Below are 27,688 nucleotides of genomic sequence, written 5' to 3' on the forward strand. Positions count from 1 at the left end.
TAGCAGATAATGCTGACTACTACAATAAATAGGATTCTAAAAAAATTTCTGTAAGAGCAAATATATAGCTCAACATCAAAATAAGGTCCAAAAGTTTGTATGTGCACAAAAGTAAGGACATTAAATTGGAGGACAGATAATTTCTGTTAGGAGGCCATTCCAACAGAAGAACAGTGAGTTTTCTTAGTGCACTCGGACATACCCTAGGAATTACAGCCCCAGGTAGAAAAAGATCATTTCCTGTCCTGATTCTTCAGTGAATTCCAAAGTCTAAGATGCACAGGGCAAGTCAAGCAGAGTAAGAGCTTTAATTCTGAAGCTATCTTGGTATAAATCAGGTTCCTAGCAGTTATTTGACAGAGTGAGGATGGAGCGCCCACTACTTTCCTGCGAGGACCCTAGAGATCTCAAGCAGATGAAGCTGTTCACGGAATGAAAAATGCTCCATTTACCTTTCTTGAAGTCCCTTGAATATCTGTACTAAGGTGTCTGCAATCTCATCAACCACTTCATGATAGTGGTAATTAAAAGCCATTTCAATATCCAGACCAACAAACTCAGTTAGGTGTCTGTGTGTATTGGAGTCTTCAGCTCTAAACACTGTAAAATTAGAGTACAAATTCTAAATAATCTTGTATCCTAAAGAAAATGACTACAATAGTATTTGATTTACAAAAAAATAACTCAATCACATCATGTCTTGCATCAATCATGCATTGCTGTATGTGAGCACGACAATTCCTTTTACCTAAAACCACATACAACTCTTCCTGTAGAGATGGGCTGTCCCCAGAGCTTAATTTTGGTAATGAGCAAGACTTCTAACATTTGGTACCTTTAGAAATCTTTAGTTCTCTTACGTTAAAAGTTGTTCTGCCAATTTAGAAATAAATCACTAGTTACCAGCTTTAAGTGTACTAGTTTTACAGTTCTGAGAAAGATACATGTTAGTGCTCAGCGGACGCTACTTCTGTTTTTCAAGAGCTTTTGAGGAAAGGGAGATTGGAAATTAAGGCCTAGGGTTCTTTGCTCTAAATCCAATTTACATTAAATGAAGTTGTTGGTAGACATACAACACAGGATGGGTGCATTTTAGGAATTAAAATAAATTTAAAGAATGTAAAAAACTATGCATATTTTTAACTGCTTGGTATTGGACAAGTGAAGAATGTTCATCAAGAATCATCAGCTTCTGGCATCATAGAGTTAGTAGATACTTTGCTAGCTTGTTTTAGCTCATCATTGAATTACTGACTTCCATTCCAGTCCCCTCTCTTTTTCATCCCAGGGCCTGGAATATTACATAGCAACATCTGCTAGAGAACACCAGTGCTATCTATCAACACATCTGACTTGAGCATTGCACTTTTATTCCAGCAGCTTACCCCTCAAACACTGTCATTATGTCAGTCCAATTAGTAGCCCTTCCTTGAAACTTTTGTTCAGTATGTAGAGAAAGCAGCAAAAGGATTCAAACGTTCAGTGTGTGCACATCATCCCATTTGTCTCAGGCTTGCTCTAAACCAACAATGCAGCATGAAAAACTCTGATAAAACAAAGTTATTCTGACCTGGTCCAATGCAGAAAACCTTTTCAAAGTCAGCACAAATACACATCTGCTTGTACAGTTGTGGGGACTGAGCCAGGTAGGCACTGCTTTTGAAGTAGGATACAGTAAACACATTCGCTCCTCCTTCACTGGGAGCTGAAAAAGCAAATGTTCACCGCAATTAAAATATAAACTTACAAAATCTGAGGTTGATCTATTCAAGTACCTTTGGGTTCGTATGTAAAGTTTAGGATGAGGTATTTCAAAACCAATTAGGAGAATATACACAGAGCAACCATTAATTTCAATGGGAATTGTATGTCTAAATCCTTTACTCAGTTTAGGGGTGTAACACTCTGGGCATAAAAAGTTATCCTGAGAAAGCGAGAGCATGCGCACTTGCGTGCAAAGTCATAAGGAGTCAAGAACTCCTGCATTCTAATCCCACAACTGAAACCGACTCCCTTCTGTGCCCTCAGGTGAGTCACTTTACTGTTCTGTTTCTCTGTCTTTAATATGAGAAAAATACTTTCCTACCTAGCTAACAAAGGATGTTGTGAGAAATTGTTAGCTAATGTTCTTACAGACTTTTGAAGATGAAAGAGTACTATGTAAATGCAGAAAGATTATCTCTTCCACAAAGATGAGCTTCTCTCTTTTACCAATACCCTCTCTCCTCAAACTCATGCACAAAAATTGTTATGCCATTTGAGTTGCAACACAACTTTCCCCCACAAAGATCTCAGATTTTCAGCAGCTATTTTTGCATATTCTCAGTAGAAATGGCTTAATTTAAGTAAATACGGTAACAATTATTCTTGAGCATGGACCAACAACTTCTGAAATCTCAAAGACTGAAACAGCTAGGATATGAAAATTAGCATAGACTGTACCTATTTTACTTAACGATTTTGCATAAACATAACCTCACTGAAACAAATAGGATGTTTGCACTGTTGGTATGCAACACAGTAAGAATCGCACACTTCCTGGTGGGTCAAATGCACCCATATGAGACCCTGTGAGCCATTTGTACTACAGCATCATTTCGTATTTTTATAACACGAAGACATCGAACATGAAGGTGGTGAACTGTTGCGTACAGTGAGATTTTGTGTAGTAAGACAATTGCTTACATATATTAGGTTATAAAAAGGCTGCTGTTACAGTCTCAGCTGACACCTGGTTTCATAAAATGAGAATTACAAAATCCATTTCTAAGAAAGATGTCTGGGTAAGGCACATCCAAGAAAGAATACCACCACTAATACTTTGCCCTGATATAGCACCTTCCATTACAGAACTGCCATATACCTTAGCAACATCACTGATGCCTCACATACCTGACAGGCACATACCATCTCCCAATTTACAGATGGGAGAAGTGAGACACTGAGCCATTAACTGATTTGCTCAAAGTCACACAGCAAATCAGTGGCAGAATCTACATTTCCCATCTCCTAGTCAGGTGCATTAGCCATTAGGCCATTCTTCTATGCAAAGCTATGCTAGCAGCTTCAAATAACCTTATTTTGCTCTCTATAGATCTGACAACTTGCAATATTTTCTACCACGGAATGTTCAGTATCAAGGGAGAGAAGGCCCTTCTGTGTGGAAGCTGCATTTAAGTTAAGTTAGAAAACTACATACAAGTCTCCTCTTGTTTATGTAATCAGGTGCATCGAATTTTAGATTGGTGGTACCCAACATTCAAGAGTGTTCAGGTTCAAAAGCAATCTTTGTTTAACTTAACAGAATTTTTACATGCCCAGGAGAGACTGCCAGTCAGCTAAGAATAATACTTTCTTGTCAGGAGTACTAACACTAAAAGGTGCAAGCAGTGGACCAACTACTAACATCTAGGGATAGGAGAACAACAGAACACACTGTTTTTCTTTTCTAGGAGATGCTATTCTAAACTTAAAAAGATAGTTATTTATTGTTTGTTAAAAAGAAAAAAATCATCATTTTTCAGCCCCCCAAATATATCAATCCAGTATCGCTGTGCTAAGTAAATGCCATTGCTCAGATTTGTAGTTGGTAATTAAACCACACAGTACCTGAGATGATTTTGGGAGTCTGAATTTCCACAAACCCTTTGTGAATGAGAGTTTCTCGAAAGAGCTGACAGATACCAGACTGAAGGTGGAAGACAGCTTGACTAGTACAGGTCTATAAGAAAGGAAATAAAATAATGAATCCTGAATTAGTTTTACTTGCTGAACTTTATTACTTTTGTCATGACCATGGAATGTTTAAACTATTCTCTCAGGAGTGCTTATTATCCCATATTCCCAATGGCCTGAAAAGAGAGAAGTCTGAACTGAGAATTACCGATTACCCGAAAACAGTAATAGCAAAGGTAACAAGTGAAACCCTTTTACTTCACTTTACAGTGCATACAGTTACAAGAAGGCACTAGTGTGAATTTTACTCCCTCTTAAAGAGCCACTAAGTTGTAAGATACATCATGCTTCTCCAAGACGAGATTTACAGTACGATAACACTGTAAAAGCTAAATCTACTAGGAAGCTTTCATTGCATTGAACCAAAACAGATGCAGAAATATATAATGAATTAGTTTTAAATGAATACAAGATAAAAACAATGACCTTGGTAAAACACATAAGGGTAAAACACAATTGTTTAGTCCTGTTAAAGAGACCACTGAAATAAAGGGCCTTTGGAGGTGATACAAGATGTACATATAGACATAAAACCCCCCAAAACGAGACATAAAAGCATTTAAAATTTCCCACAAAAACTGGTCAAGTAAACTGCCTTTTGTTCAGTCTTTCCCATGTTTGCTGCAAAATGTAAATCACCTTTTAAAGTGAAAACTTTTTAAAAACGGTTATAAGAATATTGCTTTTCATGTGTGCAACAGTTAACCCACTTGTACATCTAAGTGCACTAAATATTCCTGTAACGCTTTTTGGAGCTCTGGTGTGAAAAAAGTAAGTCAATGCTGAAAAATACTTCAATTCGTCAACACTGAACCCGCATCTGATTTCATGCACATACACCATGAAACCTGACAGTTAGTGATCTACAGCTGTATATAAATATATCAGATCTTTCAGTTGCTTTCAAGAGTTAACATTTTTTTCAAAAAAATATGATCTGCGTCATAGCACTGTTTACTTCTTGTTTCTGCAATGTATCTGACTTTTCAGTTAGGTGAGGAGAGACTTGTGGTTTTTCACATGACATGCCACCAAACCACATATACCCATAAACCAATCAAAACAAATCACAATCATCCAAGTTTAGACAGACAGCATACTGAATGCTTGGAAACAAACCTAAGCTCAGCTCCATCGGAAGATGACAATTTCACTCAACTGAAAAAGCAAAATAGAAAGCTATAAAATATTGTGGCCTTGTAATAAAATGCCAATAAACTCTAAATTATCAATCTGATTACATGTTTTGGTATATGAGTGAGTGAGACTCTTCATAGTTGCTGGAGTTTTCAGAGACTGATGTCTTAACCACAACTGTACTCCCAATACTTTCAGAATGTGGAAACTAAGGTTTTGAACAACAGTTAACAAATATGAGTCCTCTCTACCTTTTTTCAACCCCTGCACTGCTCAGTTTCCAAAATATATTCACTCCAAGAGGCAGGCACAGATGCCAAGACAACAAATTGACCCCAAGCCTTGTGGGCTTAGGCATTGCAGTATAGAGTGCTGCATCCAGACCATGGGAATGATCCAGAGGGATATTTTTCTGTTTTGCAATTTAATATTGAAAAGTTGGAAGATATTGTCCACCAGATGATGACCATCAAAGCCATCAAATGTGGGACCTAAATTGTCAGTGCCTTTGTATCTGATTAGGAAGGAGATATGTGCTACATGTGCTGGCTCTTTAGCAGCCTGTGTGAAATGAGTTGGTGGCCTGTCTGATTCCCGCTGAATAGGTTTGCCACATCACAATGCACTTGAAATAGGTACCCTTCTTGGCAGTCTCCACAGAGAAGCCAATGATTGAATGAGCATTAAAAATCAACTACCATATCACCTTTGGAGGTGGTCCTATCAGGTCAGCACTATATGATATGCCACTATCAAAATGCTCACAAAGGCAAGTTCCTAGAGTATTCCTTTTAGGTGGCAAAGTAATAATGCCTCTTCCATATGTTTGATGGACTACCATTAATTCTATGAGAGAGAGAATTCCTGGGCTACAAAATCATGAAGAAAGAAATGGAATTTTGCTATACCTCTTCCTTCCCAATCTGAAAGCAATTATCTGTTCTGCAGCCTGAAGCTGTACACAGTAATACAGCCAGCTGAGATCTAACCTCTCTCTTTTATAAGTAGTTTCCCCAAGAATTCCTCTTCTATTTCTTTATTAGCAAGACCAAAGAGCAAAGACCATGGCTTTTTAACCCCACATACAGTACTAAGTTCTCTTTAAAAAAAAAAAGTGAGTATTTGTGAAAATTGTCAGATTGACAGGCCTAGAGACTGATGTTTTTATTTAGTTACATAATGGGTACAGCACAAGCAGTGACAATGCAACCCTATGCAAAGTGCCTCAGTGCTGACCTGATAGGACCACCTCCAAAGGTTTTATGGTAGTTGATTTTTAATGCTCATTCAATCATTGGCTTCTCTGTGGAGACTGCCAAGAAGGGTACCTATTTCAAGTCCATTGTGATGTGGAAAACCTATTCAGCGGGAATCAGACAGGCCACCAACTCATTTCACACAGGCTGCTAAAGAGCCATCACTACCAATGTAAAACAAATTCAGACTGCTGACCTAAAAGTGAAAAGCTCTGTATCCTTTTACCAGTTTCCTGAGCCAGCCAGTCCTGAACTGAAGATGTGACAGATTATTCCCTGTCAATATGAAGCAACACTTCTCTCATTTAAACATTTTCACTGCAGTAAAATAAGCCTTAGGACAACACAGATCTAAACTGAACTGGCTAAAGAAAGGAATTCAAGCTGTCACCCTATCCTTAACTATCTCAGCTGATGTATCTAGTATTGTGGGGTTTTATAGTGGTATGCAATGCTATTACCCATGTGCTACAATACCAAAGTACAAAAGACCAAATTAAACAGTTACAAGCTTCACTGTGAATAATTTTTACTATTGCCTTTAAAAAAGTTACACCGCCACAATTATTTTTCCTACAACCCAAAACCTTCAACTGATATATTGGCAAATTACATTGTCCGTGTCCATTCCATTGTCTGTGAAGATTCCCTCATGGAATTAAATGGGAAATTGAAACAAACACATGCTACTTATATGTTATATCCATTGCAGTATTAATGTTCCAAGTAGGTCTTCTGATTTGGTTTCATACGCCAGCTCATCTGGTCTCTGTCACAAACAATGGAAGAAATACTGCTAACAATTTGAATCTTATGCTGTCTTGGTCATAATCTCTTCCCATTTTCAGCTATCGACTACTATTTTTTGGCCATTTTAATAATAGAAAGTAGAATTAAAAATAAGATACATTTTAAAGATATAATTAAGCTTATAAATATATAGTGAGCACATTTCAGTCTAAAGGTGCTGTCTACAATAGAGTGACTGTAACCATACAAAATACTTAGAGAAAAAAGTGGTTCCAATGGAATTGAGGGCACTTAGCACATTGCAGGACTGAGTTATAAGAGAGTTGCAATTTGAGCTCAGATGTGCAGAGTTAGGAACTATGAGTACAGCGAAGATTTTGTCATGGATATTTTTAGTAAAGTCACGGACAGGTCACAGGCAATAAAGAAAAATTCACAGAAGCCTGTGCCCTGTCCCTGACTTTTACAAAAATTATCCATGATAAAATGGGAAGGGGCTGGGCAGCTGTGGGGTGGCTAAAAGCTCCAGGGCCCACAACACCCATGGGGGCTCAGAGCTCCAGAGTCCCTCTGACCCCCAGGGTGGCAGGGAGCTGCGGGGATCCCAACAATTGCTGAAGAGGTGTTTATGCTCAACCAAACTATTTTTTTTAAAATGGTGTGCAAAATGAGTAAGCATTCTTTATATTTATTCTGCAATGAATGAAAAGTCAGTGCCTAGTGCAGGCTCAGAACTATTAGTTTAAAGCATTTGTCACTCTAACGTGTGAAAGAATATTTTCATCCAGGTAAAAACAGTTTCTTTGCATTACTAGTGAAGTAGTCAGAACTACCAGGTTTCAGAGTAGCAGCCGTGTTATTCTGTATCCGCAAAAAATACAGGAGTACTTGTGGCACCTTGGAGACTAACAAATTTATTTCAGCATAAGCTTTTGTGAGCTACTCATGCATCCGATGAAGTGAGCTGTAGCTCACAAAAGCTTATGCTCAAATAAATGTGTTAGTCTTTAAGGTGCCACAAGTACTCCTGTTCTTTTTTCAGAACTACCACTTACTTAAAAGTGGTACTTCATATATTTAAAATCAGCAACACCACACCAGAAATGGCCTTTGCTGGATATATGTTTTAGGAATTTTGACAAATCCAAACTATTCATAACTTTAAAAATGGACTAAATTTTTACATCTTGCTTTTTACAACCTATACCCATTTAAATATACAGAGAAGCAGAAAACAATTCATAAAAGGAATTCTGAAGCATTTACTGCTGCTTTCTGCCTGCTATAACTGACTGACTTCCAACTATTACAAGAATCACTAAATAGCAAAATGAAAAAGGGAGAAATAATGCAATTTCTCATTCTCAACATCTAGATTAAAGTTTGCAATTTAAAGTTCTTGCCTGGTAATAAAACATGCTTTTAAAAATGCATCTGATCTCAATCTCCAAAAAAGGTTTGAAATAAACTGTGTTATATTCAAATATTAGTGTTATTTTATAGTAGCAATAATAAAATGTGATTTTGAACTTTGTTTTCAAAATGCTAGAGACCGTATTACACTTTCCCTCCCAAATAATCTCCAGTAGGATAAAAGAAAATACACATCTGCTTCCTCATTCCTGCTTAAGAGTCACTTTCATGAAAACTTACAGCTACTTTCTGCAATGAGGAAACTGAACGCATCATATACTAAAGTCAGGCTTGAAGCCATTGAATATTTTGAAAGAACAATATTTAGATAGTGCACATTTTGGACCGTCAAACAATTTGTTCTAAAGTCTATATCTTCCTACAGGTTCCAAGCTTCATGTCTGTACACTGCTCTGAAAAAAAAAAAAAAAAAACCACTAACGTTTAATTGGTTCTGTGGATCAGACCTAATGCAGTTCTGCACAGGCACGTTGTATGTGTGTGATCAGACCTAACTGCAGAAGCAGAGCTGATAAATGCTCTGCGTGATTTGAGTCAAATCTTTTGTTCAAGCAAGACTCCTGCTGAAGTTAGTTGGAGTTTTGCTGGAGTTCATTAAACTATGGTGAACTTGATTTGATATTCCATTCCCCAGACAGACACATTCCAGGAAGCAAAACTCTGAATCTTTCTTTCATCTGTTTATACTCCTCTTTTTATTTAACCATTCTTGACATACGGCTGTGAAATACCGGGGTACAATTCAGACTAGTGGGGGGCTCTGTTATCCCTGCCCTGAAATTATGGCTGCCTAATGCCTTGCTTAAGTAGCTCCTACCTGGGCTTCTCACAAACAGCCTTCCAGCGTCCAAATCATGCCCTGAGTGTCTGTATGTAACTGGAGCCTGCCAGCTATACACTGGCTCTTACCAACCTTGATTATACTGCAGGGTGACCCCAAAAACCTCCAGTCCTGGATCTTCCCCCAGAAACGTATGTCCTGTACTACCCAGCCCACTCTGGGACCGTACAAATATATTAGTTCATTATTCTTTGAGGGAATAATATGTCATCTTATTATCTTAAATAGTTACCCAGACAGTTCAACTTAAATACACTGGATTAGAGAAAACTGTACAAGTTTATTAACTATGAAGAGATAGATTCTGAGTATAAGTAATGAAGCATAAAATTTGGAAATGGTTATAAGAAATAAAACGCTTACTAGTATCTACTTAAACTATCTTAGTTGCAAAGCAAACTTCCTCACCACATGCTCCAGCAGATTACTGACCATGCTTTCAGGTCAGGACCCCACACTCCCACTCTGAGTCCAACAGCTATTTTCCTTTGTCTTCTTTGGTGCGATGCCAGAGAGAGAAAAGGTATCTGCCCCTTCTTTTTATAACTCTGTCCCCCACTTTGAGAAGCCATTTCAGTTAGGAGAAAGGCAACACACAATCTAGTTAAAAAAAAAAAAAGGAAACTCCAAGCTATTTCTTTGCTAAGAGCCTTGAGGTAGATTTTTGTCCCTGACCACTTATAGATTCATAGATACTAAGGTCAGAAGGGACCACTCTGATCATCTAGTCCGACCTCCTGCACAGCGCAGGCCACAGAATGTCACCCACCACTCCTATGAAAAACCTCACCCATGTCTGAGCTATTGAAGTCCTCAAATCATGGTTCAAAACTTCAAGGAGCAGAGAAGCCTCCCTCCAGTCAAACATGCCCCATGCTACAGAGGAAGGCAAAAAAACCTCCAGGGCCCCTCCAATCCGCCCTGGAGGAAAACTCCCCCCCGACCCCAAACATGGCAATCAGCCAAACCCTGAGCACATGGGCAAGATTCACCAGCCAGATACCCAGGAAAGAATTTTCTATAGTAAATCAGATCCCATCCATCTAATATCCCATCTCAGGGGATTTGGCCTATTTACCCTGAATATTTAAAGATCAATTACTTACCAAAATCCCATTATCCCATCATACCATCTCCTCCATAAACTTATCGAGTAGAATCTTAAAACCAGATAGATCTTTTGCCCCCACTGCTTCCCTTGGAAGGTTATTCCAAAACTTCACTCCTCTGATGGTTAAAAACCTTCGTCTGATTTCAAGTCTAAACTTCCTGGTGGCCAGTTTATACCCATTTGTTCTTGTGTCCACATTGGTGCTGAGCTTAAATAATTCCTCTCCCTCTCCTATATTTATCCCTCTGATATATTTATAGAGAGCAATCATATCTCCCCTCAACCTTCTTTTAGTTAGGCTAAACAAGCCAAGCTCCTTAAGTCTCCTTTCATAAGACAAGTTTTCCATTCCTCGGATCATCCTAGTAGCCCTTCTCTGTACCTGCTCCAGTTTGAATTCATCCTTTTTAAACATGGGAGACCAGAACTGCACACAGTATTCTAGGTGAGGTCTCACCAGTGCCTTGTATAACGGTACTAAAACCTCCTTATCCCTACTGGAAATGCCTCTCCTGATGCATCCCAAAACCGCATTAGCTTTTTTCACAGCCATATCACATTGGCAGCTCATAGTCATCCTATGATCAACCAATACTCCAAGGTCCTTCTCCTCTTCCGTTACTTCTAATTGATGCGTCCCCAACTTATAACTAAAATTCTTGTTATTAATCCCTAAATGCATAACCTTACACTTCTCACTATTAAATTTCATCCTATTACTATTACTCCAGTTTACAAGGTCATCCAGATCCTCCTGTATAATATCCCGATCCTTCTTTGAATTGGCAATACCTCCCAGCTTTGTATCATCTGCAAACTTTATTAGCACACTCCCACTTTTTGTGTCAAGGTCAGTAACAAAAAGATTAAATAAGATTGGTCCCAAAACCGATCCCTGAGGAACTCCACTGGTAACCTCCCTCCAACCTGACAGTTCGCCTTTCAGTAGGACCCGTTGCAGTCTCCCCTTTAACCAATTCCTTATCCACCTTCTGATGTTCATATTGATCCCCATCTTCTCCAATTTAACTAATAATTCCCCATGTGGCACGGTATCAAATGCCTTACTGAAATCTAGGTAAATTAGATCCACTGCATTTCCTTTATCTAAAAAATCTGTTACTTTTTCAAAAAAGGAGATTAGGTTGGTTTGGCACGATCTACCTTTTGTAAAACCATGTTGTATTTTGTCCCATTTACCATTGACTTCAATGTCCTTAACTAATTTCTCCTTCAGAATTTTTTCCAGGACCTTGCATACTACAGATGTCAAACTAACTGGCCTGTAGTTACCCGGATCACTTTTTTTTCCTTTCTTAAAAATAGGAACTATATTAGCAATTCTCCAATCATTCGGTACTATTCCTGAGTTTACAGATTGATTAAAAATTCTTGCTAATGGGCTTGCAATTTCAGGTGCCAATTCCTTTAATATTCTTGGATGAAGATTATCTGGGCCCCCCGATTTAGTCCCATTAAGCTGTTTCAGTTTCGCTTCTACCTCTGATATGGTAATATCTACCTCTATATCCTCCTTCCCATTTGTCATGCTACCATTATCCCCAAGATCCTCTTTAGCCTTATTAAAGACTGAGGCAAAGTATTTGTTTAGATATTGGGCCATGCCTAGATTATCTTTAACCTCCGCTCCATCCTCAGTGTTAAGCGGCCCCACTTCTTCCTTCTTAGTTTTCTTCTTATTTATATGGCTATAGAACCTTTTACTATTGGTTTTAATTCCCTTTGCAAGGTCCAACTCTACTCGACTTTTAGCCTCTCTGACTTTATCCCTACATCTTCTGACCTCAATTAGGTAGCTTTCCTTGCTGATCCCTCCCTTCTTCCACTCCCTGTATGCTTTCTGCTTCTTCATAATCACCTCTCTAAGATGCTTGCTCATCCAGCTTGGTCTACAACTCCTTCCTATGAATTTTTTCCCCTTTCTTGGGATACAGGCTTCCAATAGCTTCTGCAGTTTTGATTTAAAGTAATCCCAGGCCTCCTCTACCTTTAGATCCATAAGTTCTTCAGTCCAATCCACTTCCCTAACTAATTGCCTTAATTTTTGAAAGTCAGCCCTTTTGAAATCAAAAACCCTAGTTGCAGATTTATTTTTGTTAATCCTTCCATTTAGTTTGAACTGAATTAGCTCATGATCACTTGAGCCAAGATTGTCCCCTACAACCATTTCTTCTATGAGGTCCTCGCTACTCACCAAAATTAAATCTAAAATGGCATCCCCTCTAGTCGGTTCAGCAACTACTTGATGAAGGAATCCATCAGCTATCGCATCTAGGAAAATCTGAGCCCTATTATTATTACTAGCACTGGTCCTCCAGTCTATATCTGGGAAGTTAAAGTCTCCCATGATCACGCAGTTTCCATTAGTATTTACTTTATTAAAGACATTAAAAAGGGCTCTATCCATAACCAAATTAGATCCCGGAGGTCTATAGCACACCCCAAGCACTATCGCAGGAGAGGCTTTACTAGTTTTCTTCCCCAATGTAATTTTTGCCCAGACAGACTCTGTCTTATCCATTGCATCGCTTCTTATTTCTTTACATTCTAACTCATCGTTGATATACAATGCTACTCCACCCCCTTTACCTTTGTTTCTGTCTTTCCTAAACAGCACATACCCTTCAATACCTGTAGTCCAGTCATGACTACTATTCCACCATGTTTCTGTTATCCCTATAATATCTGGTTTCACTTCCTGCACCAGTAGCTCTAGTTCCTCCATTTTGTTACCTAGACTCCTCGCATTGGTGTATAAACATCTTAATTTTTGCTGTTTGGCCTCGCTCACATTTTGTACCCTATTAGGCACAGTCATTCTACAGCCAGTATAACCTATTAGACTAGTATCCACACCGCCCTCGCTCCTTATATACATTCTCCTACCCATGGCTGTATCCTTTCTTACTTCATCTTCTTCCCTCTCAATGCTAAAATCTGGCGTGGAGATTTTCTGGACGTCTCCCATCCATCTCCCCCCAATTCCTAGTTTAAAGCTCTCTTTATCAGTTGTGCCAGCCTCGATCCTAGAAGTCTATTTCCTTCCCTACTCAGATGAAGTCCATCCCGAGAGAACTGACCTCTGTCCGTGAATGCCTCCCAGTGGCCATACATCCCAAAGCCCTCCTTATAGCACCACTGGCTAAGCCATCTGTTGACAGTCATAATCTTGTCACACCTTTGTTGCCCTTCTCTAGGAACAGGAAGGATCCCGCTAAAGATCACCTGAGCCTCAATTTCCTTGAGCGTCTTCCCCAGCCTAGCATAGTCTCCCTTGATACTTTCCAGCGAGAATCTGGCTGTATCATTTGTTCCCACATGAAGGATAATTAGGGGATTCTTTCCCGCTCCCTTTAGGATCCTTTTCAACCTCAGGTCTACATCCCGTATCTTAGCACCCGGAAGACAGCACACCCTTCTATTCTCAGGATCAGCTCTAGTTACAGGCCTGTCTATTCTTCTCAATAAAGAGTCCCCGATCACATAGACCTGCCTTTTCCTGGTGACAGTGCTATTCTCCAGTCTCTCCCCTGTTCCCTCTGGCTGCAAGTTCTTTCCATTCCTATTTTCCCTTACAATTCTCTTCAACCCATCCTGTATCCTCCTAGGGCTCATATTTGGTGTAGTCTCCCTTGACTCTTCCCCTTTTTCTATAGGGCTAGCCTCTCTTCTCTTCTTCCTTACCCTTCCACCTTCAGCGACTACCTGCTGAGCCCCTTCATTTTCCAACTCTGCAAACCTGTTCCTAAGCTCTATTTCTCCTTCACTAGCCCGTCTTTTTCTCTGCCTGGTTCTTTGAGTCACATGTTTCCACTGACCACTTTCCTCATCCAGGCTCTCCTCAAAATTCCCCAGCCCTGGTTCCATCTGTGAGTCTGAGCTTTTCCCTTCAGATACCTCATATCTTTGCTCCATCATCTGCTCAAACCCCTTCCTAAACTCAACCAGACTTTCCACCTGCATCTCCAAACCTCGGATCTTTTCCTCCATCAGCTCTATCAGACAGCATTTCATGCAGACAAAACTCTTACCGGTTCCCCCCTCCAGGATCATGTACATACCACAGCTTCCACATCCAGTCATCCTCAATGTGTCTTTCACTGCAGGAGTCACTCCCACAGCTGCCTCTGTATCTGTCATCTCCTTCCCACCTAAATCCTGTTAATCTGGGAAACACAAGCCACACCAAAAAGACCACCCCCCCAGCAAAAGCAAACCCCAAACAAGCACCACAATCCAAACTCCCTTTACAAACTCCCACTCAAACTCCCCTGTTTAGAGCTCTGTTTGATAGCTCCTGTGCCGCTGCACAACTGGCTGGCTGCCTTTATAGGGCCCCTAGTCAGAAGCCCCACCCCCTAGGCAAGGCTCAGCTGCTCTCTCAGCACAAAGCCCCACCCCCTAATCAGGCTCAGCTGCTCTCCCAGCACAAAACCCCTACACACACACAAATACAAATACTAAAAATACAAAACCAAGTACAACTACCTTCTCCTCCAACAGAACTCCCACTCAAACTCCCCTGTTTAGAGCTCTGTTTGCTAGCTCCTGTGCCGCTGCAGCTGTCTGCACTTCCTTGCCAAAGAATGGTCATTTAGCAGGTAATGGTCTATCAGCCTTGTTGACACCAAGCTGAGGTGTCAGCTTGCCCTTTGTCTTTGAGAAATTGATTTAGCCACTCCGCAGACTTATCTGGGAAACATGTTCATAACTTTACATATAACGTTGCTACGTGCATTTTAGCATGATATTACTGATCAGCAATTTATTAATTTTTAAATGATACCTCACAAGGCATACCCTGTACACATTATTACAATAGTGTGTAGTTTCTGAACACAGGGGCATATTCTGTCACAATGCACCTTTTGTTTTAAGTTTTGGCCGTAATATTTATGAAAACAAAAGGCATGTATGTCTCTGAATAGCATATTTAAGTGTAAGCCTACAAGAGAGATACAGGGATGAAAAGGAAGGAAGAGTCCTTTACCAGCCTATTCTTGGGACTCCAATTCAGGAGTAGTGAACCAAATGTTGATTCAATATTTTGAATCCTATAATGGTAACACAAAATTGATACCTTTTGTATCAGTCCAACCTAGGATATATTGTTTCTCAATTCACCTCCCACTAGCCTTTCAAATGAATTTTATTCATCATGCTCAGAGCAGCTCATGACTGTCTGTGAAAGTGGATATTTTAGAAAGCAATACCAGAATCTGAAGTTTTTAACTGATTTTCTTCCCTGATACACACCACAATTTTAAAATGATGAAAGTGGCAAAGCTGACATTTACAGTAAGCCAAAAATCATAATTTAAAAATAGTACCTAAGTTCACTGTTATCAAGGTCCTTTGCTACCTGTCCTATTGCAGAGTCCATTTTGCCCTACACAGCATTTCCTGTTAATTTGTAAGAGAGAGTGCTTCATAGGATAATGTGCATGCTGAGTGCAGAACGTCAGACAGACCTCCAGAGATAGCAGAAAGGAACTCAACTTTTTTTTTTTTTTATTGTGCCGTCTAATCTTTCAAACCTCTTTTCCTGAACTAGACAAATGGTTGAAGTATGAAACTGCTACATAGGGCTTTTGTTTTTTAAATAGAAAGACCCTGACCTCCTGGTTAACCTAAACTTCCTTTTTGCTGAACATATAGAAGAGATATCGTCAGCATCAGTTTCACTGAGTTTTCTCTTATTAGCTGTGACCCATGAATGAAGGAAAGCCAAGGTAGGAGCAGAGGCAGTGGTTATAAAGAGTCCTGGGTCCGAAGATATCCTCCCAGCTATAGATTTTTCCCATAGTCACTAGATCATATCAGAGATTAAGGCCTAGCAGAATCCTACTTAGATTATATGGTCGCTTAATCCTCCAAAGTAATTTTCCCCACACTCATATCTTTGTTCCCTAAGTAGCCTGGGCTGAACTTCTATTTATTTTGCTTATGTATCAGGGGTTTCATCCCCATTTGCTCTTTAAAAGAATCTTAAAAACCAAATGTTCATCCCTAGACTTCCATAAATTTAGAACAAACATTTGAAATGTAAAAGGTCTAGGTGGTAATCTTAGTCTATTTATCCAGTGCACAATTGTTCTATACAATGTTTTCTACTGCCCAGAGTATTTTCAATTGCATCCAGGAATTTTTTTTTGCCATTTAATTTAGGAGGCTATTCCTCACTACGATCTGACCGTCAAGATATTTTTCTCACAATATTTATCTTAAAATTTCTCTTCTGTAATTCTCTCTCATTATTCCTAATTATGCCTCTTGTATCATACCAAGTCTCTCTCCTTGAATTTTTTATTCTTCAAAATATATACACTTCTGCCCTGCTTCCCCATAGGCCATGTCTACTCTGGGATTAAAACCTGGTTCTAAACACAGTTCAGAATAAATTCAGGCTAATTTGTTTTAGCATACCATTGTGGATGAGGCCAAACTGAGTTTGGAAGCCACATTTCCCTAATCTAGAACACAGTTTCTAGACTTAGTTTAAGTGCAATTTGGCTCCAGCCACACTGGCTGGTTAAATTGTGTTTAAAATGAGGTCACCTGTGCTAATATAAAATAAATGTAGTTAAATGGTCAGCAAACACAATTTTAGACCTGGTGCAAGGACTATTTAGTTGTGGTCTAGCCAAGTTGTATGTATTTAGTTCTTTCAGTCTTTCCTAATAAATCAACAGCTACAGTTCCCTATTGATTTTTGTTGCTCATCTCTGAATTCTCCCATTCCTCTACATTTTTCTAATAATGAAGTACCCAGAATGAAATGCTGTATTCTTGGTGTGATCTCACCACACCCTCATGGGGTGGGATTATGATTATATCTTCATTCGGATTATTTTGCTAACATTTCCTGTTATTGCTATCAATGGTTCAGATTCATCAATAGGAGCAACAGTGGGACAGCTAGTGTAAAAAGGGCTTCAGCTGACTCCTGGCATTTTAAGCACCCTGCCATCTAACCCCTGCTCAGACCACATCTACATGAATAGAGCTCTTGAAACATTGGTGGCTGCCTGGAGTGCTGTCTATTCTAGCGCTCCCAACACTGCTACCACCAGAGAAACCAAACCATTAAAAGCAATGATAAATTTTTTTTAAGATGAAGTTGCTTAGTACAGACAAGGCCTAATGGTCTCTCTGCTCTGTAATGGGATTCCTCTACATAAAATCATATGCCTATACATAAATACACACTTAGACAAAAAAAGTCACCAGAGTGTGGAAAACTCTCTCTTCCACTCTCTCTGTGTTCTGGAACAGAAATTCAGGGTAAGATTCATGCATAGCCAATTTGGTGTCCTCTATTGTAAAGTGAAGCTCCTGCAGAACACTGAAAGCCAGCTTATGAATAAACATGAGCACAACGCAGTGTTTTTGTTCCGGAACACAGAGGGAAGTACTCAAAATGGCAACTGAAGGGACAGGCAGAAAGGTGCAGAGTAGAGAGAAACTGCCCAAGTGTTAGGTGAAAGAAGGCCAAATAAGCACCTAACTTCAGTCAACTGGAAGTTGAGGCCGGGTTGCTGATTACAGGAAGAGGTGTGGGTGGAGAAGAGATCAAAATTTAACCTCCGACCTGTCTGTCAGAATTCACTAAGAAATGAAACAATCTTACCAGATTTCAGCTACTCTTCTGAGCTATACTCTTGAGACATCCATTTAATATGAGCTAACACCATCTCTCCCTTTACATCACCACCAATTCTTCTCAACTAGCAGGGGAAAGGGAAGAACATGGCTTCTGTTAAAGACAGAGGTGGGATTTAGGAAGCAGTCAGATGGAAATTGGGGGCCCAAGAGTTTCTGTGGCATTTGGAGAATTGACAATAGCGAGGACATCTGAGGTGGAAAGAGATGAAGGAGAGTCCATCCTCCTGAAGATCATCAGTTGCATATCATGGGCATTAAGACAATAAAATTGTCTAAAGTAACAGGCTAGTAGGATTTTCCCTAGAATTTTGAAGATTTTAACAGGCCTCTAAGATAGAGATGAGTGAGGTCACAGTTACTCCACACTAGGTTCACCTCATCTCTTCTTTTGAGAAGCTTATCAGCACCAAATTGCCTGATGGTGATATGCACTACTAAAAATTAAGATACTAAACTATTTTCTCTTGTGAATTAAAATAAATGCCAGAATTTGAATTTTATCTTAAAGAGAAAGTTTCATACTTTATTTTAGTTGTACAGTACTGATTACTTACAGTCAACTACAAGAACATAGAATCACAGAACTGGAACGGACCTTGAAAGCTCATCTAGTCCAGTTCCCTGCACTCAGGACAGGACTAAGTATTATCTAGACCATTCCTGACAGGTATTTGTCTAACCTGCTCTTAAAAATCACAAATAATGGAGATTCCGCAACCTCTGTAGGCAATTTATTCCAGTGCTTAACCATTCTGACAGTTAGGAAGTTTTTCCTGATGTCCAACCTAAACCTCCCTTGCGGCAATTTAAGCCCATTGCTTCTTGTCCTATCCTCAGAGCTTAAGAAAACCCATTTTTCTCCCTCCTCCTTGTAACAACCTTTTACGTACTTAAAAAGTGGTATCATGTCCCCTCTCAGTCTTGTCTTTTCCAGACTAAACAAACCCAGTTTTTTCCACTTCCCTCCTAGGTCATGTTTTCTAGACCTTTAATCATTTTTGTGGCTCTTCTCTGGGCTCTCTCCAATTTCTCCACATCTTTCCTGAAATGTGGTGCCCAGCACTGGACAAAATACTCCAGTTGTGGTCTAATCAGCGCGGAGTAGAGCGGACGAATTATCGTACATACTCGATCATAAGCCGGTTCGTTTATAAGCCTACCGCCACAACATGGATAAGTAAAAATGGAAAAATTTTATGACCCATTCATAAGCCGACCCTATAATTCAGGGGTTTGCAAACTTTGGCTCCCTGGCCATCAGGATAAGCCGCTGGTGGCCGAGATGGTTTGTTTACCTCAAGTGTCTGCAGGCATGGAGGTAAACATAAGTAAATAAAGTGTCCCAGCGCGCCAGCTGCTTACCCTAATGGGCCGGGACAGCAACTGGTGGGGAAATTTTTTTTGGGGGGGGGGCGGAGGGGAGGGAGAAGCTGGGGGCTAGGGGAGTAACCCGTCACCACCCCCCACGACCCCACCCCTAGCCTGGGACCCTCCCACTCTCCCCATCCCATCCCTTCCCACCTTATCTGGGGAGAGCCAGGGGAGGATGTCTCTGGCCTGGCTGGAGCTGTTCCGGCAGGCTGGGCTGCGCGGTCAAAGTGTGCTCCGGTGGACTGGGCCGGGCCGCACGGCTGCAGCATGTTCCAGCAGGCGGGGCCGAGCAGCACAGCTGCAGCCTGCCAGCCCCAGCGCTGCAGCTGCTTCGGAGGCTGGGTGGAGAGCAGCATGGCCAGAAGCAGAGAGACTCTGGCCCTGCCTCTTCCCTTCTGGCTCTGCTGCCTCTCCTTGCTCCCTCTGTTGGGGGGAGGGGCTGTGTCCCACCTCTCCCGCTCTATACCCATTCATAAGCTGACCCCCTTCTCTGATGCTTCCCTTTTTTACTAAAAAAATTTGGTTTATGAACGAGTATATAAGGTACTTCTCGTGTCTTGCTTACAACGCTCCTGCTAATACATCCCAGAACAATGTTCGCTTTTTTTGCAACCGTGTTACACTATTGACTCGTATTTAGCTTGTGGTCCACTATGACTCCCAGATCCTTTTCTGCAGCACTCCTTCCCATGCAATCATTTCCTGTTTTGTTTGTGTGCAACTGATTGTTCCTTCCTAAGCGGAGTACTTTGCATTTGTCCTTATTGAATTTTATCATATTTACTTTAGACCATTTCTCCAATTTGTCCAGATCATTTTGAATTATAATCCAATCCTCCAAAGCAGTTGCAATCCCTCCAAGCTTGGTATCATCCAAACTTTATAAGTGTACTCTCTATGCCATTATCTAAATCATTGATAAATATATTGAACAGAACCAAACCCAGAACTGATCACTATGGGACCCCACTCATTATGTCCTTCCAGCATTACTGTGAACCACTCATAACTACCCTCTGAGAACTGTTTTCCAACCAGTTATACCCCACCTTATAGTAGCTCCATCTAGGTTGTTTATCAGAAGGTCATGCTAGACAGTATCAAAAGTTTTACTAAAGTGAAGATATACTACGTCAACGCTTCCCCTCTATCCACAAGGCTTATTACCCTGTCAAAGAAAGCTATTAGGTTGGTTTGACACAATTTGTTCTTGACAAATCCATGCTGACTGTTACTTATCACTAGGGCTGTCAATTAATCACAGATAATCGCAGTTTTAATCACACAGTTAAACAAGAGAATACCAATTGAAATTTATTAAATATTTTGGATGCTTTTCTACATTTTCATATATAACTTGTATTCTGTGTTGTAACTGAAATCAAAGTGTATATTTTGATTACAAATATTTGCACTGTAAAAATAATAAACCGAAGAAATAGTATTTTTCAATTCACTTCATACAAGTATTGTACTGCAATCTCTTTGTCCTGAAAGTACTATTTAGAAATGTAGGGTTTTTTTTGTTACATCACTACACTCAAAAGCAAAACAATGTAAAACTCCAGAGCCTACAAGTCAACTCAGTCCTACTTTTTGTTCAGCCAATCGCTAAAACAAACAAGTTTGTTTACATTTACGGGAGATAATGCTGTCCTCTTTTTATTTACAACGTCACCACAAAGCGAGAACAGGCATTTGCATGGCACTTTTGTAGCCAGCACTGCAAGGTATTTATGTGCCAGATATGCTAAACATTCGTATGCCCCTTCATGCTTCACCCACCATTCCAGAGGACGTGCTTCCATGCTGATGATGCTTGTTAAAAAAAATAATTAAATTTGAGACTGAACTCCTTAGGGGAGAATTGTATGTCCCCTGCTGTTTTACCTGCATTCTGTCATATATTTCATATTATAACAGTCTCGGATGATGACCCAGCACATGTTGTTCGTTTTAAGAACACTTTCACTGCAGATTTGACAAAACGCAAAGAAGGTACCAATGTGAGATTTCTAAAGACAGCTAACACACTCAACCCAAGATTTAAGAATCTGAAGTGCCTTCCAAAATGTGATTGGGACTGGTGTGGAGCAGGCTTTCAGAAGTGTTAAAAGAGCAACACTCCAATGTGGAAACTACAGAACCTAAACCACCAAAAGAGAAAAGCAACCTTCTGCTGGTGGCATATGACTCAGATAATGAAAATGAACATGCGTCAGTCTGCACTGCTTTGGACAGTTATCGAGCAGAACCCATCATCAGCATGGACGCATGTCCCCTGGAATGGTGGTTGAAGCATAGAATCATAGAATCATAGAATATCAGGGTTGGAAGGGACCCCAGAAGGTCATCTAGTCCAACCCCCTGCTCAAAGCAGGACCAAGTCCCAGTTAAATCATCCCAGCTAGGGCTTTGTCAAGCCTGACCTTAAAAACCTCTAAGGAAGGAGATTCTACCACCTCCCTAGGTAACGCATTCCAGTGTTTCACCACCCTCTTAGTGAAAAAGTTTTTCCTAATATCCAATCTAAACCTCCCCCATTGCAACTTGAGACCATTACTCCTCGTTCTGTCATCTGCTACCATTGAGAACAGTCTAGAGCCATCCTCTTTGAAACCCCCTTTCAGGTAGTTGAAAGCAGCTATCTAATCCCCCCTCATTCTTCTCTTCTGCAGACTAAACAATCCCAGCTCCCTCAGCCTCTCCTCATAAGTCATGTGCTCTAGACCCCTAATCATTTTCGTTGCCCTTAGTTGTACTCTTTCCAATTTATCCACATCCTTCCTGTAGTGTGGGGCCCAAAACTGGACACAGTACTCCAGATGAGGCCTCACCAGTGTCGAATAGAGGGGAACGATCACGTCCCTCGATCTGCTCGCTATGCCCCTACTTATACAACCCAAATGCCATTGGCCTTCTTGGCAACAAGGGCACACTGCTGACTCATATCCAGCTTCTCGTCCACTGTCACCCCTAGGTCCTTTTCCGCAGAACTGCTGCCGAGCCATTCGGTCCCTAGTCTGTAGCGGTGCATTGGATTCTTCCATCCTAAGTGCAGGACCCTGCATTTATCCTTATTGAACCTCATTAGATTTCTTTTGGCCCAATCCTCCAATTTGTCTAGGTCCTTCTGTATCCTATCCCTCCCCTCCAGCGTATCTACCACTCCTCCCAGTTTGGTATCATCCGCAAATTTGCTGAGAGTGCAATCCACACCATCCTCCAGATCATTTATGAAGATATTGAACAAAACGGGCCCCAGGACCGACCCCTGGGGCACTCCACTTGACACCGGCTGCCAACTAGACATGGAGCCATTGATCACTACCCGTTGAGCCCGACAATCTAGCCAGCTTTCTACCCACCTTATAGTGCATTCATCCAGCCCATACTTCCTTAACTTGCTGACAAGAATGCTGTGGGAGACCGTGTCAAAAGCTTTGCTAAAGTCAAGAAACAAGCATGAAGGGACATGTCAAGGTTCCTTCCCCACTCTGAACTCTAGGTTATAGATGTGGGGACCTGCATGAAAACCTCCTAAGCTTACCTTTACCAGCTTAGGTTAAAACTTCCCCAAGGTACAAACTATTTTACCTTTTGCCCATGGATTTTATCGCTGCCACCACCAAACGTCTAACAGATATATAACTGGGAAAGAGCCCGTTTGGAAACGTCTTTCCCCCTAAAATCCTCCCAAATCCTACACCCCCTTTCCTGGGGAAGGTTTGATAAAAATCCTCACCAATTTGCATAGGTGAACACAGACCCAAACCCTTGGATCTTAAGAACAATGAAAAAGCAATCAGATTCTTAAAAGAAGAATTTTAATAGAAGAAAAAGTAAAAAGAATCACCTCTGTAAAATCAGGATGTAAATACCTTACAGGGTAATTAGATTCAAAACATAGAGAATCCCTCTAGGCAAAACCTTAAGTTACAAAAAGACACAAAAAACAGGAATCTACATTCCATTCAGCACAGCTTATTTTCTCAGCCATTTAAAGAAAACAGAATCTAACGCATATCTAGCTAGAATACTTACTAAGTTCTAAGACTCCATTCCTGTTCTGTCCCCGGCAAAAGCATCACACAGACAGATCCTTTGTTTCTTCCTCCCTCCAGCTTTGAAAGTATCTTGTCTCCTCATTGGTCATTTTGGTCAGGTGCCAGCGAGGTTATCCTAGCTTCTTAACTCTTTATAGGTGAAAGGGTTTTTCCTCTGGCCTGGAGGGATTTTAAAGGTGTTTACCCTTCCCTTTATGTTTATGACAGGACATATGAATCTTTAGCACATCTGGCACGTAAAAATCTTTAGCACATCTAGCAAGTAAATGGCCGGCTACAACAGTGCCATGAGAATGCCTGTTCTCACTTTCAGGTGACATTGTAAACAAGAAATGGGCAGCATTATCTCCTGCAAATGTAAACAAACTAGTTTGTCTGAGCAATTGACTAAACAGGAAATAGGATTGAGTGGACTTGCAAGCTCTAAAATTTTACACTGTTTTATTTTTGAATGCAGTTTTTTTTTTTTTACATAATTCTATATTTGCAAGTTCAACTTTCATGATAAAGAGATTGCATTACAGTACTTGTATTAGGTGAATTGAAAAATACTATTTCTTTTGTCTTTTTACAGTGCAAACACTTGTAATCAAAATAAATATAAAGTGAGCACTGTGCACTTTGTATTGTGTTGTAACTGAAATCAATATATTTTAAAATGTAGAAAACATCCAAAAATATTTAAATAAATATTCTATTCTAAGTATTCTATTATTAACAGTACGATTAATCATGATTAATATTTTTGATCCCTTGACAGCCCTATTTATCACTTTATTACCTTCTAGATGTTTGCAAATTGATTGTTTAATTATTTGTTCCATTATCTTTCCGGGTACAGAAGTTAAGCTGACTGGTCTGTAATGCCCTGGGTTGTCCTTATTTCCCTTTTTATCAATGGGCATTATATTTGCCCTTTTCCAGTCTTCTAGAAATCTCTCCCGTCTTCCATGATTTTTCAAAGATAATTGCTGTTGGCTCAGGTATCTCCTCAGTCAACTCCTCGAGTATTCTAGGATGCATTTCATCAGGCCCTGGTGACTTGAAGACATCTAATTCATCTAAGTAATTTTTAACTTGTTCTTTCCCTATTTTAGCTCCTTCTGATCCAACCTCATTTTCACGTCCAATCACCGCCAACCCTCTTGGTGAAAACCAAAACAAAAAAGTCATTAAGCACCTCTGCCATTTCCACATTTTCTGTTGTTGTTTCCCCCTCTTCATGGTGTTTGTCTCAAAGACTGTATAATCTAAATAACTACCATCATTTTTTTTCTTGGACTGTTTGTAAACAAAAGCCATCTGCTCGCTCTTCGGAGCAAAATTTTGCATTTGAGTTCTGTTTGATCTTTTTGAGTTTCTGTTTTCTCCTGGTCATTTAAATGATGTAACAAACAGGAATGACAATTTTTCTGAAGGAGCACTGATGAATATATAGTACAATTCTCAGAGGTTTGTGATTTTTCTATTTTCACTATGGCTGCCCATGCTTTTCAGACATATACAATTGAGAATTAGTTGCACAATGGATCTAAACTTTCATGTCTGGGAGCTTGAATTCAAATCTTGACCAAGAACTCAAATTAAAATGAGTTCACTGAGCCACATACATCTCTGACTTGCATCCCAAAATGCTTTTGAGTCCTTATTGTGTAATCTAGTATCTCTCTCCTGTATCCATAGACTTTCTTACCTGAATCCTTGGAATTCTATGTCAATCAGACATCTGAGAGGACATGGACACTGTTTAAAATCTATGTACCTTTATATCATGAAATATTGAAATCTTGGTAGGAGTTCAATTCAAGTGCATATGTTTAGCACAGTTATTACCAGTGCAATATTTTTTCCCCCAATGTTATTTATAATGATCAATTATCATGAGCTCAAAACCATTAACTCAAATCCTGGGGTTCTCCTGGATATTTAAGCTCTATACTGCTGCAGTTAACCATGTAACATAACCAGTTTCTTACCCTCAGATCAATTACTCTGTTGTCCAGCCGTGTATCTTGGTTTACAGTAGCTCTTCCTTCCTAAACAGTTGTACAAAACGTATGTAATGAAAACATACACATACAAAGAAATACATTTCATAGAGTTCAGAATAGCAGCCGTGTTAGTCTGTATCCGCAAAAAGAAAAGGAGTACTCATGGCACCTTAGAGACTAACAAATATATTTGAGCATAAGCTTTCATGAGCTACAGCTCACTGCATCGGATGCACTCTAAGGTGCCACAAGTACTCATTTTCTTATTCCATAGAGTGAAACACACTTTGGTTATAAAGCATTTGCAAATTTAGTGGAAGGACTTCTAATACTATTTTGAGGGGCTTAGTAGAACAATTCAAAAAAGGATTGTGGTGGATTCTCCATCTCTGGCAATTTTTTAATCAAGATTTAATTTTTTTAAATTATATGCTCTAGTTCAAAAGCAATTATTTTGGGGGAACTTCCATAGTCTTTGTTATACAGGAGGTGAGATTAGATTATCACAATGTTCTCTTCTGGCCTTGCAATCTATGACCAGTTCTTTGTTCCTCCAATGTGATCACGAGTGTTCAAGATTTGGCCTTTCACAATGGATACAACGGATAAACTAGCCTTGAGGACTGCCAAAAACCTGAAACATGCACAAGTACTTGTTTCAGAATGAGGTTCTGTAACACTAATTGGTACAACAGAACAGTATCTGCAAATTATGTAGCTCTGATTACCCACTGTACCACAGCAAGTATCACATAGATAAGAAAGTTTCAGGGAACACACACAATCTGGATGTAAAGGAAGTTAAATAAAAGTCAAAAAGCAAAAATCACTGCATAAAGATGTGCTTTCAAGTTTTTACTCAACTACAAATACAATGAAAATTCACAGGTGTGTTAAGGACAAAAAGTTTTCACCTCCTCTCCTTCCACCTCAGCTCGAACAGCATCATCCAGCTGCAAAGGCAGTCGGGGCTCAGCCAAACTGATCACATAGATCTGAAAGTGAGACAGTAACAGAAATAGCATAAAACCCAGCTCAGAAAAAAAGGGTGATTTACAAAAAGGTATTTCTGGCATAACCATGAAACACTGTTTGCATAAATCGTTAACTGGAAGCATGCCATTTTACTCAAAAAGTCAAAAGAGGGAGATGTTTATTTGGCTTTATTCTCATGGCTGTACTGGGAACACTTAGTATCATTTCTTTCCTCCACAAAACCAAGAAACAATGCATTTTATATCTTTTTTGGAATAAGCACATCAAGGAGACACAGCCTGCCAGCCTAATGATTCATAACTGGGCTTTTGGAACCCAAGAGATCACATCAGTCCTTTTCCCTTCTGAGGAAGATAAACAGAAGTCCATGTGGTATTAAAGTATTATTATATTGGAAATATGGTAGTATCTAGAAGCCCTGATTAAGAGTCCGTTGGGCTAGAAGCTGCACAAACACAGATTAAAAGACAGTCCCTTAGCATACTCTCTAAACGTACAGTGAGGCATGTGTGGACACTTTCATAAAAATCCACAGCCTGCCTGATTTGCATATTATTAAAACAAATTTCATGGAACTTTGAGTAAGTCTAGGGGCTTTCCTCAATATCCTTGGCTAAAATATACCTCCCCTCTGCACCTGTGTAATGTTTTATATGTTGGCAGGCTACTGAACTCCACCCCCAAGATGACTACATATCAGTAGTTTGTACAGGTGCAGTTTGTGAAGTGTTTAAGCGTCCTTTTGGTGAAAGATGCCATATTAATGTTAAATACTAATTGTATCAAACTGCACTTCCCCAGCCTCAATATGCAAACTATGGGGAATTTATATACTATCTTAATTGTATTTCACAGAACTTTAGAGGGGACATATATTATGCATAGCTCCTCTGCATCATAGTGAAGAAATATGCATTTTTCTGTACTAAAATAAACACATAAAAAATTTCTTGGATTCTGAGTACATAGAAAGAGGCAGATCTGTATGGACAGAATTTGCTATTGACAAGAATCAGAACTGGAATTAAAAGCCAATCCTAGCCGAAGTGTTCCAGCTATTAACTTCAAAATACGGTTCCGAATGAGGAATTTTTTTTTTTTTTAAAAAGAGTAGATGGAAACCACAAATTCCTAAAATTGCATGCGTGCATGTGAAAAAACCAAAACCAAAAACCACAAAAGTGCTTCATGTTTACCATATTAAACATTTAAGTTTGTGTTTTAATGCAGTTTACTGTAAGACCAGCCTACAAATCTTATGGATGAACTTTTACTGAAAACATAAATTTGTATAAAAAAGGGTGTCAGAAATA

General features: G+C 39.7%; 1 protein-coding gene across 1 annotated transcript in view; it reads right to left on the reverse strand.

Moving 5' to 3' along the window:
- The window catches only part of DARS1 (aspartyl-tRNA synthetase 1), a 73,005-nt gene that overhangs the window by 7,819 nt on the left and 37,498 nt on the right, over window positions 1–27,688 (reverse strand). Inside the window, exons 6-10 of the mRNA XM_038421159.2 lie at window positions 26,294–26,374; window positions 25,365–25,424; window positions 3,610–3,721; window positions 1,571–1,705; window positions 453–600 (exon numbers count right to left, since the gene is read on the reverse strand). Coding sequence (XP_038277087.2) covers window positions 453–600; window positions 1,571–1,705; window positions 3,610–3,721; window positions 25,365–25,424; window positions 26,294–26,374 — 536 coding nt within the window. The remainder of the gene's footprint in view (window positions 1–452; window positions 601–1,570; window positions 1,706–3,609; window positions 3,722–25,364; window positions 25,425–26,293; window positions 26,375–27,688) is intronic.

Source organism: Dermochelys coriacea, chromosome 11, assembly GCF_009764565.3.
Source record: "Dermochelys coriacea isolate rDerCor1 chromosome 11, rDerCor1.pri.v4, whole genome shotgun sequence".
Classification (NCBI taxonomy): domain Eukaryota; kingdom Metazoa; phylum Chordata; order Testudines; family Dermochelyidae; genus Dermochelys; species Dermochelys coriacea.